General features: G+C 35.3%; 1 protein-coding gene across 1 annotated transcript in view; it reads left to right on the forward strand.

The window, feature by feature from the left end:
- Positions 1–16,827, forward strand: part of Arap2 (ArfGAP with RhoGAP domain, ankyrin repeat and PH domain 2) — a 154,563-nt gene extending 137,736 nt beyond the window's left edge. Inside the window, 5 exon segments of the mRNA XM_090343730.1 lie at positions 1,593–1,675; positions 3,036–3,071; positions 5,211–5,274; positions 10,750–10,884; positions 14,288–16,827. Of these exon segments, the coding sequence (XP_090199856.1) occupies positions 1,593–1,675; positions 3,036–3,071; positions 5,211–5,274; positions 10,750–10,884; positions 14,288–14,671 (702 nt within the window). The 3' untranslated portion in view covers positions 14,672–16,827.
- The last annotated feature ends 658 nt before the right edge of the window (positions 16,828–17,485 follow it).

Here is a 17,485-nt window from a genome sequence, read left to right on the forward strand (position 1 = left end):
TCTGAGGAGTAGAAATAACAAATTGAGAAGTATTTTTAAAGCGACTTTGTGTTAATTAGAGATAGTTTATGAATGTTCATTAACAACAAATTAGAGTAATACACGGGGGAAGATATATATTGTTTTGCAAGTTTTCTTTGCATGGAAAAACATTAATTAAAATATTTTCAGGCTTGATTTATATGAAAGGTGAGAGGTTTCAGAGACTATTACCATTACACTGCTAATAGTATGAAAAAAGCAAATGAGGTAAGGGGGATTGTTAACAGTCTCATGCACTAATAACAAACTCATTTTAGCCACAGGAGTTATTTTTTAAGTAAGTACATTCATTTAATTGGCTCAATTAAAAACTTTACTTTAAAATGTAGTGACTAAAGTATCACATTGCAGACTTCCTTACAGACTTTCAAACCATCTAGTTTATTGACCCTTTGGACAGATTTATCCACAAATTACACATAACCGAAAGAGAGAATTATAATATTACAGCCGTAAGTTTACATTGTCACATAGGTTTACCTTGAGAAAACTCCCCCTGAGTATTTTTGCTGTTCATCCTTGTGCATATTGGGTTTAAAAACTGAAAAAAGACATCTTTTTGCAATGTTATATCTTCTCTCCAGTTAAAAATCTTTTGCTTTCCTTTTCACAGAATATAGTACAAAATTATGAATCTGCATGCTCGGGACTTTGTTTCAACTCTTAATATATTACCCAAAGGCCTACACACTGTAGCCAGTCCTGAGTTTATCAGGCTTCTGTATATAAAGGCCAAATGTTTCTCAAATACACAAGCATTGCTCTCCTGGTACTGCTGCAGTCACTGCTTTTCATTCTCCCCTGCTGGTCATGGTAGCTGCTATGTCTGAGGGAACAGCTTAGCCTAAGTTGATTTAACCTCTGACAAAGGTGGCCAAAAATCATGGCTACGCCATTTATTCCTGTTGGTCAGCTATCTGCTTCTTAGTATCCTATGGTAGGAAACTTAACTAACATACAGAGTTACTTGGTTATTCTGTACAAGATAATTCAAATAGTTTAAAATGTTCTCCCTTAACATTTAACGTTATCAGGCCACAAAATTAGGTATAGTTGTTGATATTCAATGAAAGACAAAGCTAGGTGCTGGTGGCTCATGTCTGTATTCCTGTTGGTCAGCTATCTGCTTCTTAGTATCCTATGGTAGGAAACTTAACTAACATACAGAGTTACTTGGTTATTCTGTACAAGATAATTCAAATAGTTTAAAATGTTCTCCCTTAACATTTAACGTTATCAGGCCACAAAATTAGGTATAGTTGTTGATATTCAATGAAAGACAAAGCTAGGTGCTGGTGGCTCATGTCTGTATTCCTAGCTACTCAGGAGGCTGAGATCTGAGGATCTCGGTTCAAGTCTGTGAGACCCTTATCTCCACTTAACCACCAGAAAAATCGCAAGTGGCACTGTGGCTCAAGTGGAAGCCTTGAGCTGAAGTGCTCAAGGACAGTGCCCAGGCCCAGAGTTCAAGTCCGTGATTGATAAAAAAAGAAGAAATTATAAAGACAATTACAGAATCTGTTTAATGACATGTTTTTTCCTCCTTGCAGAGCAGTAAACCTGACAAAATGTTTTCACTTAGTTCAATGAAGTTTTATCTTGGTGTGAAGAAGAAAATGAAGCCACCTACAAGGTAACTTGTGGAGGGAAGGGCTGTTCAAAGACAGAAGGGAGGTGAACATGTGTGTTGAAGAGTTTACTCCTGTCTTTGACGTAATGAATGTCAATTGTGGGAAGTTCCTTAAGGTGCTTTGCTGGTGACTATGTCCTGCAGCAGACCGAAGACCTTGTGGGCCTAGGAAAGGATGGGTGATGTATTCACTAAGAGGAAGGCCCTGACATCCTAAATGGACTTGCCCACTTCTGTACATCACTGTCTGAGGGACAAAGGGGTGCTCCAAGAAAGGCTCTGCCTGCTCAAATAAATACTGCCCTTATGATTACTGACTTTCAGCATGTATTTTAGTCCCAGCTCTGTAATTTGCCATTTAGTTGTGCCACATCTGTAACTAAGCCTAAAGCCCACAGATGTGGAAGAAGTAGACCCCCATCTTACACGTGGGTAACTTACTTTTGGTCACCCCAACATTCAGTGTATGCCCCAAGCTTTTTTTCTTTCATCAAAAAACACTTGATTAGCTAAATAGTTATCACACAGATATTTTCCCCAAGTATCACGAATCAATTTAGTGAACTGTATGTTCCTCTCTACACCCTCTTGGATTGCATTAAAGAAAGTCTTCTTAGTTTTGCCTCACCACTCAGTTTCTAAGCTTTGGCACATGTATGTGTGTTGCAATTAGTTATTTTTTTAGTTCCTCCATATATATATATAATTATATACACATATATAATTATATATGTGTATGTATTTTAGCCATTTTTGAAAATTTTGGCCATTTTTGTGGACATTTGTCTCCAAAACAGTAAGTACCTTAGGCAGGATGCTTATAATGACAACTGTTTCTGGAAATGGCAGTTAGAGGAGCTACCTCACTGTTTAAGAGTTTTCAGGGCATGGTACTTGCACAGGTTCAGTTCTGGTGAAAGCCTTATGGCCTGTGTCACACCATGATGCCTGATGATACAAGGAGTGAGGGCAGGTGCCATGAACACAGCTGTGGTCATTGTTTTATAACAGTCTTATGAGACAAATTTCTAGAGGACTCTGTAAGAACTGTGGTGATCTCTTGCAGGTGTTCATCCCCAGTAAAATAAGGACATTTCATTATGACTTTTCCTTAAAGGTTCATCACTTTACCCTCAGAGATTGCCCCCCTCTTGATTATCCCAAAACTCTTCCCATCTTTCTCTCATTACCTGTATAAATTTGTAGTTAAATCATCTGATATTTAGCATTTATTTTTCGGTAGCTCTACCTGTTGAATGGTCTTTATTAGAAATATGTTGCATTATATAGTCTTCCATTAAACCCCATCTTGTAAACCTTGTTGTGTTTTTAATTGATTCTTTGTATTTCTTATATGATACAGTTGGGGGTTGACGGCATATTCTGAGAAGCATCACTGGTAAGTTCGTTATATTGGTAAAAAAGGTGACTTTGTTGTTTAACACATAGCATTACCCAGAGAAAATTCTTGAATGACAAGAATCCAAAGATCTTCTCCAAATAATCAGTCTGCAGAGAAGAGATTTTTATGTGGTTCGGATCTATTATCGTCCATGGATATTATATTATTGCAGAATTCAGGTTTTAAACATAATTGGGCAGTGTTACATGAAGGATAAGAACTGGTTTCATAGAATTTTACATAGGAAAGCACTTCCTGGTCTAAAGCTTTTTCATTATATGTCCTTTCAACTGAGGTCACCCACATCCTTCCAGGCTCACGCTGTCTTCTCCCTGGCCTACCTGTATCTAAGCAATCACTAAGCCACATCGAATCCTTTCAACCTTTCTTCATGTACCCATATCCTCTGTCCTCAGGGCCAGGCCTTCTTTATTCTGCCTTGATATTCTAGAAGTCTGACATTCTCTGCATGCTTTTTATTGTCTGGAGCATTCATCACTGAGCTGCTTCTCTCCTGCTTTAAAAATTTCCTCTGTGCATCCTCACAGTAGAGAATCCTCAGGATTGATGCTGCGGCATGCCACGTGACTTTCTCAACCCTCATCTTCCACAAATTCTGTAATTTGAAATAAACTTATCTTGACTTCTTATCCACATGCACATTATACATGGGCCTGCGGTGACCCCACTTCTACAAGAGATGCTCTGCTGCCCCCCAATCTCATTAGTTAGCTTTGCCTTTAATCATTATTCATTAATTTTTGAATTTGCACATATGTTCATGAAGACAAAGATAATTTTGTATTTTGGATATGGTAATAAGAAGAGGCAGCGACTCTGAGTAACCCTGATAGGACTGGTGATGGAAGCAGTTTATACAAATTTTATTTTTATGTTCTGTTTCAAGTTACTTATTTTTAGTATATCAGAAATTCAAGATTATAATTGTATTGAGAGGTCTATTTAATCATTATAAAGCAGTCACAGCACTTGTTTCCTATTGAAAATAATCGTCATCTGACCTCCTTTTTAATCACATCTGCTGTTTTTAGTTTTTGTTTCTCTCACCTTTTACCATTTCTCTCAGTTAGTTTGCTTGCATACTCAACTCCTCCATAGACTATCCAAAGCTCAAGGGTCAGGTCTCCTTTTATTTAGAGTTTCAACAAAAGGTTACTGAAACAATGTCATTGGATATGTAGTGTTTTTTCTGTCATTTATTTTTCGAGTCTATGAGAGTTGGTGGTTTTTTTTTTGTTTTTTTTTTGTTTTTTTTTTTTTGCCAGTCCTGGGCTTGGGCTCATGGCTTGAGCACTGTCCTTGGGCTTTCTCAAGGCTAGAGCTCTACCACTTGAGCCTCAGCACCACTTCTGGCTTTTTGCTATGTATGTGGGGTATCGAGGAATTGAACCCAGGTCTTCGTGCATGCTAGGCAAGCACTCTACCACTAGGCCAAACTCCCGGCCCCGAGAGTTGGTGTTTTTAATGATAATGATGGAGGCTATAAGTAAGCTTTCTTTAAAATTTGTTATAGCACTGTGTTGATGCCTCATGCCTGTATTCTTAAGTACTCAGAGGGTATTAACATCTTAAAATTGTGGCTAAAGGCATGGCAATCAGGAAAGTCCATGAGACTCTGTCTTCAAATAACCACTAAAAGGCTATAAGTAAAGCTATGACTCAAGTGATAGAGTGGTTTGCTTTGAACAAAAAAGCTTAGGGACAGGACTCTGACCCTGAGTTCAAATTCTAGGACCAGACACATGCAAACCACAAGAAATTTTCATTATAAAAATGTGCAAATGAAATAGAATCAGGTTTTCTCAGTAAAAAGATGTTTTCCTGTCATGTATTTGAAAAAATAAAATGGCATTGACCTTTCTGGTTTTCCAATATATTACTGATCATTTTACAGCAGATGCTTAAATCTTTTTCTGTAGTTTCTTTAAACTAGCATATTTGCACTTTCATTTTGATGTTTGCCAGCAGAAATGTACAACTACTTTTACTAAAATATTCTACTTTGACTTCATGAACCATAAATCCAGAAGAATTTCTGGATTTCTGATCACTGAATCACCAGATACAGTAAAGAAAAGCCAGTCAACTGTTCATTTTATAAACCTTCTTTTGTAGGCACCTGTGTTGTGATAGTTCACAAACCCAGATGGAATGGATGGCCAGTATCTTCCTTGCTCAGGTATAGTATGTTTCAGCTTTCCATGAAGTATAATGACTTCCTTTATAGTCAATATTTAACATGTGATGATTGCCAATTAATTTTTAATAAGAGTTTTAAGTATACTCAGTTGAGATACACTGATTCTCATGTTCATTTTGATTTTAATTGTGAATTTCCAAATATCTCCATCTTATTATCCATTGAAAAAGTTTATTCTCTTTTTTTGTCTTTAATTTTTTTCTGGCCCACAATTCTCTGGCATAAAAGTGGTGTTGCATTATGATGAGAGTATTAGAAGGACTTAGTTCAATCGTCATATTTCCAACTGTAATATCCACGTAGATCTCGACTTTGAAAATGTGTCTTCTTTCTTTTATTCTCTCACTTTTCCTATCCTTGCCTTTCTAGAAATACGGATAATCATATATTTCTTTAATACCTATTAATGAGGGATACTTCGTAAGAGCCAATGCAGGCATTCCCTGCAGTGGCTACACATGTCATTTGTCTTGAGAACAAAGATTCTATTGTTTTCCTACTATTATTCACTTAATGGTTGAAACTCAAGTTTCTCTGATCCAAAAACTTAAACTCAGCTTCCCATTAAATCTCCCCCATGAAGAGAGTACTCACTGTTTCTGAGAAGGTTAAATAGTCTCATTAATTGAATTGGTTTCTTTCCCAACCTTGTCTGGCCAAATTCCCAACCCGCTTCTCACAGAGCACTGAAATTTATTGGTAACGATTCATTTGCCACTCTTCATTACTGACTAGCTACTTTCTCCATTCTTGTACAAGGAAGAAGTTAACGCACCCAAAATCTTGTTCTGAAAACAGTTTTCTCTGTTCGTTTATTTTATTAGCCTTTCTAGTGATTAATAAACATGACTTATCTCATCTTGTCCCCACTATTACTATTTGGGAATATATATACAGGAAAAAGTCTACCTTTTTATTTATGGAAACTCACATATCTGTAATTTTACTTAAAAGGGAAAACAGAAGCCCTCTAGATTTGAAGTATTTTAGTAAAATACTATTAGTGTTTCAGTCAAAAGGTGTTACAATGTCTATGGCACATTTAAACTTATTATTTTAACAGCTGAAGTTTATAGGTTCTGCCTGAAACTCAAGGAATAGACAGGAAGCCCAAAATAGTCTCATGGCCATGTTATTTCTTCCTACCTTACATATCATTTGTCCTGGTCCCAAAAACTTAGCCTAAGTCTTTTTATTCTCATTCATTCCATTTCTGGATGTCATTAGTATTTCATTAGAATAAACCTAGAGAATTCCTTCGGTTTTAAAACAGATGGATCCATAAACCATAAAGAAAAAGCAAAATAGCAAATACTAATATGTGTTACTGTACACACACATTGATCGGCAGTAATTCTCCTTTCAGTAACTTCTTCCTGGTTCTCAAGAAACTTTTGTAGTAGCTAACATCTTCATCTTTGCCATTGTTTCAATGTTTAATTTCCAACTTCAGTATTTTATTTTCAAGTAACTTGCCCTGACTGTCAGACAAATTAGACACTTGGTGACCTGTACTTTTCTATTGTACTAGCTATTGAAAACATATATGTTTATTAGTTTGTGCTGGTTTTAACTGTATAATTAGTAAGAAGAAAAGTTATGAGAACAAAATATTTTTTCTAACATAGCTCCTCTCTATATATCTGACCCACACATGGATCCATTGCCTTCTATAGTATTTGTGCTTGCTATTTCAAACCAGGAAAAGGAAAAGAAAACAAATATTATATGAATTCCAAATGGACATCCCTATGATAACAGGGAATAGTCAATGTCCTTAGTTGAGAAAGACGAAGGTGTCAAGGAAACTGAAGAGAAATATTCTCAATTAATGGCTTTCTGAGTACGTGATGGGTGAATTGAGAGCTGTCTACAAAAAAGGAGGGAATAAATCCTGCAAGTTTCTAAGGAGGTATATTTCTAGGGAGAGGGTCAGCCAACACAGATCCTGGAATATCATTATGATCTTGATTTACTCCATAAAGATTGATATGTGTAAGGAAAGCCTGGGACAAATGCTCTAGTTCCTGTTTAAGAGTTTGAAATAGAACAAAGATCTCGGGTTTTTTCAGTTGAAAAAAAGTAAGTATGGTTACTTTGTTGAACCTACACTGTAGGAAAAGCAGCTACTGAAAAGATAACAGCCCAGACAAAGGTAGTTACAGTAGATATGATGGGTCACTCCAATTCAGGAATACTACTAAAGACAATAAAGCTTTTAAATGGTCTAATATAGAAGTATAGAAGTTCGAGAAAAAGAACATACCAAGGAAGAATCATAGTTTATCGGCCTTAGATAATTGGCCAGTGTCCATGGGATTGGCAGAAATGTAAGGGCAACATTGAAGTTATGTTTAGGCTTCATGAATTTAAGGTACTTATTAGCTACACAGAGAGATAGGATTAGTAGCAAATTGAACCAAAATTTGAGTTTGAAACGTTGATTTGGGAGAAGTCAACAGAGTGAGGGAGGAAGACGTGGAGAGAAAGCTTACATGAGTTCTGGGACATTGAAAATGTTAAATATCATACAGAATAAAAAAAAATAAAGCAAAAAAGAAAAGGAAAGAAGGATGATTGAATAAGAAGGAAAACTAGGTCAGCAAAATTCTGTCTAATAATTTGCTGTGAAGATAGTAATGCTGTGACTAGCTATGAGCAAGAAGTCAATTAGTTATGTGATGCAGGTCAGAGTGCTTATAATCAAGATGGAAGAGTCTATATTTTTGATATGCAGATGGAGGCAGTCTGATAGTTGGGATTGATTTTGTGATAGAGGAGAGGGAATATTGAAATAGAGGCACTCAGCAGACTCAAAGTAGCAATGTAACCAAGTACATATTGTACATAGAGCTGAAAATTATTATATAACTAAGCAAGAGCACATTCTTCCTCAAATTATTGACTACATGTTCTAGGATAGTGAGCAATTATAGACATGACTGGAGCAAGGTTACTTTGCAATCAGAGCAAATGCTGATTGCAAAGAGAAGTAATGTAGCTATAGTTAAAAAGAAATTGGTAGGTTTCATCACAGGGAGATTATATTCTCAGTGATTACTAATAATCTTTTGAATTAAATCAGTTAGATGGCTACTTATGAGACAGGAGAGGTTATTAGAAGTGTCATGGCACAGGAAAAAAATGAGGAATAATCCAACAGACTGTCAGGAAGAGACTAGTCCTGTGGTAAAACTTAAAAGTTAGTGCTGACAATGTACTTGGAATGTACAATTAAATTCAGAATGAGAGGAATTTACAGAACAATCTCTGTTTCCTCTATTAATTAGCAGGTAGGCATAGAATAAATACAATTCTGTTTATCCATATTAGAAACTTTACAATGGAAAGTATGATGGAGGAACAAGAAATACAAGACTTGAAGATAATTTACAAAGAAGTGAGTTTAGCTATCTTAATCCCAGCCAGGCTATGAAGGGAATGGGGAAAAGCATGTAATAGACGTGGTGAATGGATTAGAAATCAAACAATATTTACATTCCTACCCTCAGGTATAAATGCTTGGGTTTTTGTTCGTTTTTTAATTTTTGTAAAAAGTTGGTTTTTAATAACATTAAGTACAATAAAAATATATGAAAAGATTTCAAACTAACATCGACTTGTTAATCAATTGTAAAAAGCTCATTTACTCAATTCAGTATTTTTATTGATCATGTTCATATAAGCAGGGAAGTCAAAATAAAATATAGAACTCGAAAAAAAACATTTTTACAAAGAAAATATATTATGTAATAAGCTCCTAACTCCCAAATTTTGGGGGTTATTTATGGTGAGTGAAGCTAAATCAAAGTTAGTGGAATAAGGAGGACAGGGAACAAATGAGTGGCAGAAATTGAGATATTCGGTATGAATATTAGTGATAATAATGAATGCATGATCTCAGAAATTTGGTCTCTGTTGTATAACTTTTGGGAATGGGTATCAACGTTCAAGAAATAAAATACCCACTACCTGACGAATGTTACTATAACCTCTCTATACATCACCCAACAATAAAATATAATTGCAAAAAAAGGACATTAAAGAAAAGAAATCATTTACCAGTTGTTACATCAGAACATATCATTTAGATCCAGGGGTTTCTGGGTTCTCCAAAACATATATCACCAATTTGAAAGTATAAACATTCACACCATTTCATATTTAGTTCTCAGCCACTTTTCTCTCTGATTTATGTAACAGGAACATTCCAATTATATACCAACCAATTTGGGTTTATTTCTTTACTATGTGTATGACCAAGATATAAAAACACCATTATTATACTAATAACTTTCTCTATGATTGAAGATACTGCCATTAAAGTTTTAATCACAGTAGATACTTTACTAGAATTTAAGTAAATAACATACATTGTAGGATCCTTCAGTATTAAGTGGTATACTATATGCATATGAATGAGTATGATTCCTGGCTATATGCCACTCAATAATTTAGCTTTTACAATATAAAGGTTACAAAGTAAATTTTGTAGAAATACATTTATTCCCATGATATAATTTATTAAAATATTAACCAAAACATGAAGATAAAAATACTTTGGTATACCTTATAACTGGAAGAAAATAACTAGTAGGCTTTTAACAGTATAGTTTACAAATTGAATTTTATTTTACCAAAACATCTGTAAACATCTAATTTTTAATTGGTATTCTGCATTTCTTTCATAGATTGTTGTTTCAAAATTAATTTGCTTTTTCCAACATTACAAAAATTAATCTACTCTGAGAAGTAAATGAATTCTTTTAAGACTTATCCTTTATATGTGTATCTCAAGAATTAATCATCCAAGATTGTATATTTCCACCTGTGGACCTTTTTCCCCCATTGGAGAATTAACTTTTCTTCAATTATATCTATAATTCTTTATTGGACAGAATATATACTTAGTAATTTGAAAACGAAAGTGCTACATTCTGTTGTAAGATTTTTTAGTACGTGTGTGTGTGTGTGTGTGTGTGTGTGTGTGTGTGTTTGTATAAAACTAACATTTCTTTGGAATTTAGCTAGATGAAATAGTAAGGTGTATATAAGATGGAGTTATTTTTTACATTAAAATCCTCTTTGGTATGGGGAGGAAAAATAAATGTAGTTACTTTGATTACAGAACCTAGAAATATAAACAAGTATCTCATTTTTCTCTTCCAAAGAGATTTGTCAGTTTCCTTCCATATTTCCCCTTATTTGCTTGGATAAATAGTACAGAAGGCATGTATTTGAAAAAGAGATTGAGCTGAGACTTCAAAGCTCAGCTCACTTTAGAGTTTCACATCCTTGAGCCATGCCAGTGCTAAAGTCAATATCACTCACAAATGGCTTTTTCATGAAAAGTCAGCCTTTTGATGTTGATACATGAAGGAGCCAAGTGTTTAAGATGGTGTATAACATGTAACACAATCACATACCAAGCACACAAAATTTGTGTTTCCACAGCATGAAAATGATATATGGCCACCAGCTGGAAAGGAACGGAAACGTTCAATAACCAAAAATCCCAAAATTGGGGGTTTACCTCTCATTCCCATCCAGCCTGTGAAAAATTCAACCCAAGCCCGGAGGAATATTGAGGTAAGTTAGAAGTTTATCTCATATGAATTTATAGCACTTATTTTCTTATTTCTTAATACAACTGAATTAATTACTTCAGTGGCTTCAAAAGCACAGTAACAACTTCTTTGAAAAGCATCACAATAACTTTACGTATCACAAAAATACTGTGAATAAGCATGTCACTGATTTTTAAATCCTTGACTACTAATTTTTTCCCTCTAAGGTAGCAGGCAAGCTCAAATATGAGTGGAGAAATTCAGAAGTAAAACCTCAATCTCCAATTGGTTGTTCCTACAAATTTACTTATAACACTCAGAATAAATCCATGGCAGAGTATCTGGAGTCATGGCAACTTGACTTTTTTAGTGCTTAATGACCCTAATCAAAATGACCACTCAATATTAACAATAATGATTTCACATTTTGTGTGAAGGCTGCCATTCATTTTACAAGCAATGTGATCTCTTAGAAAAGAATATTGGTGCAGGGCACCGCCCTGGCTCATGCCTGTAATCCTGGCTACTCAGGAGATAGAGATCTGAGGATCAAGGTTCAAAGCCACTCTGGACACAAAAGGACCTGAGACTCTTATCTCCAATTAACTTCTAGAAAACAGGAAATGGTGCTGTGGCTCAAGGGTAGGGCCATAGCCTTGAGCTGAAGAGTTCAGGGACAGTCCTCAGGCCAAGTTCAAGCCTCATGATCCACAAAAAAATGAATGTTGGTTATGCTTTTTTTACTTTAAAAATTCATTGGCTACCCAGGAAATGAATTCATAAGAAAATACAAGTTATCAATAACTATATTAGGAAGACTTGTTTTTGAAATAGTTGATATATTGGTATATTTGTTGGCTGGGCTTTCATGAGGTTCTCTGGCTAGTTTTGTGAGTACTTTCATCTAAAAGGGAAGGGAAGACTGCAGAAAGTGATTTCTAAAACTAATTATATATATTAGTAGTAAGCCAGCTGAATAAAATAGGCAAACTATATTGCTTACAGAGGAGATCACACATGAATAAGCAAAAAAGAAAAGAGCTTTAGAAGGTACAACCTAGATACTACCTGTGGCATTCTCAGCTTCCTGTATAATTATGAGTACTTTGTTTCCTTAGCTGCTTTGTCTGTACAAATATGGAGCTCTTAAAAGCCTCTTCTGTATTATTATGATGATTAAATATTTATGAAGAAGTTTTAGAATGTTTGGCATATATCTAACATTCCCTGAGAAAAATAATACAGAACTTGGAGGATTGAATGGGATAATTCACTAGTTTTCAAATTATCATGAATAGGTAGTCATGGTGACACATATATAGTTCTAGGTTCGAGCAACTGAGTAGAAAAAGAATACTTGTGCCCAGAGAGCCTATAGTTAGAGGCTACACCAGATACCTAGTGAGCCAGAAGACCCTATTTCATAAAGAAAGAAAGAAAAAAAATCCTATTAAAAACACAATCTATAAAAAGAATGAACAAAAAATATACGGTTCTCTTATTTTTGTTGTTATTATAAAGGTGATCTGCAGAAGGGTTACAGTTAACACAATTCAGATAAAGACTACATTTCTTTTTGGACAGTTGCACCCCTTTCTTCATTCTCAGTTTTTCCCTCCTGTCTAATGTAGATTCTTACTTAGCCTTCTCTTTCCCTTTTTACTCCTTGAGGATTTCATGTTCTGGAAATAAGCACATCACATTAGTTTCAAGCCAACCTGGGGTCCCATTCTAAACTATGACTGACATGACTTCAGGAACAGTGTCCTTTCAGGTAACATGGACAATATAAGCTGTAAAAATATCATATAAAGTTCATATAAGCTCATATGATCATTTAAAGATCATATCAAGTCATTATAGAATTATCTTTAGAGAGATGATTTTACGTTTGGTAACATGACAATTTAAAACAAATGCAGTGGGAACATAGCAGAAAGGGTTTCTGCTGTCATTTGTACATGGTAGTCACATTACTTTCAGTAAGTCTGTTACCACAGAGTCACATCTCTGGATCCTGTGGGAAGTATATGAGGACCAAAACTAAAGCCACAGGAGAGAGATTTCCTCTGAGGATCCATTCACCTCCTAGTGCTATGGATTTGACAGTAGTTGGTATTCTCTGCACCTAGGGGAGATAGGCTCCATTGCTCTCACCACAGTGTGACACAGGCTGACACTGCCTGGAGCAAGCCACTGCAAGCTCACCGCACTTGTTACCTGTCTCTCTTTTTAAATTATTAATGCCTTATCTTTTAAGGACAGTACAGCAATGAAAGTATGTTGTTCTTGCCTCAATATACTCCTGCTTGGTTTTGTTTCCACACAACCTGCAATACTCACCATGTTACTCATAGAAAGCACTCATGGCTTCCTGCTGTCTGTCATGCAGGTATCCTCTGACTTTTAATAGGGCCATTCCACTATGCTTCCCCACTTGTACAAGGAAATCAACCATTTACACTATGTTATATTTTATAATGTACTTAAATTTTCAATATCATGAAGTTAGTCCCTAACTTCAGCACCTAAGAGAGTTTCAAAGCCCATCTGCTGATGGAGGATAGATAATAATAACTGCCAGTTTGATATAGAAAAAAAAATACCTTGCTCGACTGAGTTACGTTCCTCTTTAAGAATTCTATGTGCTAGATATAGTCTAGTCCAGAGACTCCGGAAGGCTGGTTTAAAAAGTCTACGTGTTTTTCCTGTTGCAGAGTCCGATTGCAATGTGCTTGTAGACTTACTGGCCTTTAAAGTTCACTGTGGGAAAACTCCCTCTAATAATAATGATAATGTAGTGCTTTTTAAACACATACACCCATATATTACAATGTTTTGAAATATATACCTGAGGTATCCTGATAGCCATTATATGGATAAAAAGAGTTCATTAGTCAAGTAAGTTGGTGGGAGAATAAAATAGCAAGCAGAAGATGAATGGATTTCTCTTCCATTCTACCTCTCATTTTCTTTAAAATGGATAATATGTCATATGAATACAAAACGGGGCTGTAGGGGAGTTCATTTCTCTGACTGACATGGTTGAGGCAACCACCTAATTTCTGTAGTTTTAACAACCCAGGAACTAAGGGTACACATACAAGTATCACAAAGCTTAGTTGGAAGGGGAAAGTTTGAAATGAGAGTTAGTTAGAATAACTATCCTGGAAGATCATTTTTGAAGTGGTAGGTTGAATGCACATTGAAATTAATTTCAGTAGTCTACAGTGAATTGATTTTGTAAGCTCTTAAGACCCATGTATAAATTCAGACATGTCACTTATATCAAGTAAAATATGAGCCTATATCATGGAAATAAGGCCTTGTCTAAAAAGAAGCATTGACCGTTATGTGGTATATATTTTCTAAGTATCAGCTATTCCAAGTCTTGTTTGCATGAGACATTTTTATGTTATGTTCAGAGTGCAAGAGCAGAACTTGAACGGCTACGGCTCAGTGAAAAGCGCGATCGAGAGTCCATGGACCCCAGCCTGAAGGACAGAGCTTCCATTGTGGCCCAGTGCTTGGAACACAAGGATGATAAACTTCGAAATCGCACCAGAAAACATCGGAGTTTCAACTGCCTGGAGGACACAGAAGTTGAACTCCCACATGGACTACAAAAAACCACCCGAGAAATAAAGACTTTGAGGAAGACTGAAGACAAGAATAGCAAAGCTACTTTGGACCCTGATCATAAGTTACCATCAAAGGTAATTGAAGAACTTAGCGTGGTTCTACAACGGTCAAGAACTCTCCCAAAAGAATTGCAGGATGAGTAGATTTCACAGAAAGAAATAAAATGAATGACACCAAAATTGTTTTTTAATACTTTATTACAGTGTTTGTGTGTAAACCAGACACCAAATGGTAAGAAATATATGAAGTCGGTCTATAGGCACATTTGTCTGTGCTTTAAGAAATTTGCCTGTCAGTACTTATACATTTAAACATTTTAATGTATACATGTGATGAATTGTAAGATTAACTTTATTTTGGTGTGAAGAATGCTTGTAAAGTTCAAGTGTATTAACTTCATATAAGAAGGCCTTGGGTCACTGTAAGTGGCCAGTCATTTTAAAGTACTTATCTATTAAGTGGAGTAAGTTTTGAATAGAAATCTCAAACTGTACTGTACTGTATAAAATGCTGTGTTTAAAGAAAGCCTATGAAACTGTCTTTAATATTTTTCACTTTGAGAAGCCATGTATATGAACTTACCACGTTCATATACATAGGTTCACGTTGGACCCACCTTCAGGAAAAGAGAGAGAAATGAATTGAAAAGGGAGATTTTTTTTTCTAGCAAATAACTGGGGTTTAAACAACAACAACAAAAGGCAAGACATTAACAAAGGCTCTGCCTTCCCAGGAGGTGAACTAAGATTCCTTCTAGTTTACTAAGGACTGGAACTTATTAGGGAGAAACTGCTTGCTAACAGAACAGTGATGTGACAGTGTTTGCCCAGGAGAATACTTAGCCATCCCATGGGAATCATGGCACTGCTGTATTTACTGTGGGTTTTCAGGATAGCGGTCTCTGCGCACTGTCTGTTGGAGGCTGGTCTGGAGAGGTTGTGAGCCTGGACTGCTGCGTACGTCACTTGCACTGTTGCTCCATGCAAACACTTTTTTTAAGTCCTTAACCGTATTTTTGGTACGAACAAAATTCATCCTCATAGGGTGCTTTTCTGTTATTATTCTGTGTGATTATTTTGTGTATGTTAATTTTTTATGTGTAGTTGTACTGTCTTTTCTACATTATTAGAACTAGTCTTGTTTTTCTTCAGATCAGTATTTCTGATTTTGTTTCCCCTGTTCTACCTATGAAAATAACAGAGCCCTCTATTTTTATTTTCAGGTAAATTCAGCTACCCAACTGGAGATTTTTCCTATGACTAAAATTAATTATATAGTTAATGTGATTGGCAGTGCTTTTCACCTTTCAAATTGTATTAGGCTTAGTGGGTTTGCATATTAAAAGTTATACAGTTTAGCCCAATCTGGTGGTATCCTTCTGTAATCCCACCTGGAAGGTGGAGATGGGAGGACTGTGTTTCTAGTCTAGTCTGAGGAAGAAAACTGGCCAGAATCGCATTGCACGGAGCTAGCAGACCATGATTGACCTTCTGTTGTGGGAAGTGTAGGTAGGATTATAGTGTTTAAAGTCAGCAATGAGGAAAATGTGGGACCAGTTGGAAAAAATCTAAAGCAAGAGGGGCTGGGCAGGCGGTGTAGCTCAACGTGGTAGAGCACCTGCCTAGCATTCTCAAGACCTGGAGTTCAAACTCCAGTACCACCATCATGTGCATGTATATAAATATGTATATGTATATATATGTATGTATATATATATACGTATATATGTTACTAAGCATTATTCTGAGAATTGTTTGTGTCTGTTTTTAAGTGTTTTTCATTCCAGAGTTTGTCTAAAGCCCATACGTTAATCACTCGTCAGAACAGTAATATGCTGTTAAAAGCTATGACTGTTTTTGTTGTAAAAAATACTGACCACTTTTATTTGTTGGGGATAGAATAGTTTCTCAGGAGTAGGTGGTATTTATTCTTTAAATCCAGCCAAATTGGAATTGAACCCATAAGTGAAACTGCAGGACAGTTTGTGAATAGGTGGCACTGGGAAGGGTAGCCTTCTTTTAAGGGAAGAATCATGTGTTTTAGGAAGAAAATCTAATTTTAAATAAACTATTATTTCTAATAAATAATGATAATTTATATTTTTATGAAATGGGGAATATGGAATTATATACATTTGACGATTTTGAATGAGAATGTGTGGAGTTTTACCTGGCTTATCTGAATTTTTCTTGAAACTTGAGTTTGAAACTCTCTAGCTTCTGCTTCTTGAACAATTGTCTCCATTTTTCAAGTGTAAGATAAGGGCTACTGATGGCATCTCACACATTTTGAGTAATAATTAAAATTATTTTACAAGTCTGAATGTGACTATTGTCTTCATTATAAACAGATGTTGAAGATTATTGCTGTGAAATATGTTAAATAAAGTTTCCAATTTTTTCTGTTTTGAAAACCTGAATATATTATACACTTAAATACTAGGACACATTGGTAAGAATCTACTCTTTTTCCTTTTTGAAAAACTGAATATAATGTGCACTTAAATACCTAGAACACATTAGTAAGAATACATTTTTACTTTAAAATATGATTCTGTGCAAATACGCATTAAAAAGAATCACAGTTGGATTTCTTTATCCCAAAGTTAATTATTAGCCATCGTATTTGAAAATTTGGCTTCTAAAAAAAAAATTACGCGATGCCTCATTAAAATATCAGTGAGAACTCAAACCCAAGCAAAATTCTGAAAGGAGCTATTTTTTCACTTTTTTATTATTTTGTGATGCATGGAGGGATCACAGTTATATTTGTCAGGTAGTGGGTACATTATTTCTTGAACATTGATACCCTTCCCATGTTTTTCTCCAAATTTCTCTCCCCCAGTTACAGGAAGAAATACACCGATTTATTTGGATTGATTGTAACATTTATGTATATGTATTTTCCAGTTCTGATGATCCTCACAGGTAAAGATGTTTAAAACCTGATCCTCTTATAAAAATTTGCACTAGGACTTAATA

Source organism: Megascapheus bottae, chromosome 13 (genome assembly GCF_031878675.1).
Source record: "Megascapheus bottae isolate mThoBot1 chromosome 13, mThoBot2.hap1, whole genome shotgun sequence".
NCBI classification, from domain to species: Eukaryota; Metazoa; Chordata; class Mammalia; order Rodentia; family Geomyidae; genus Megascapheus; species Megascapheus bottae.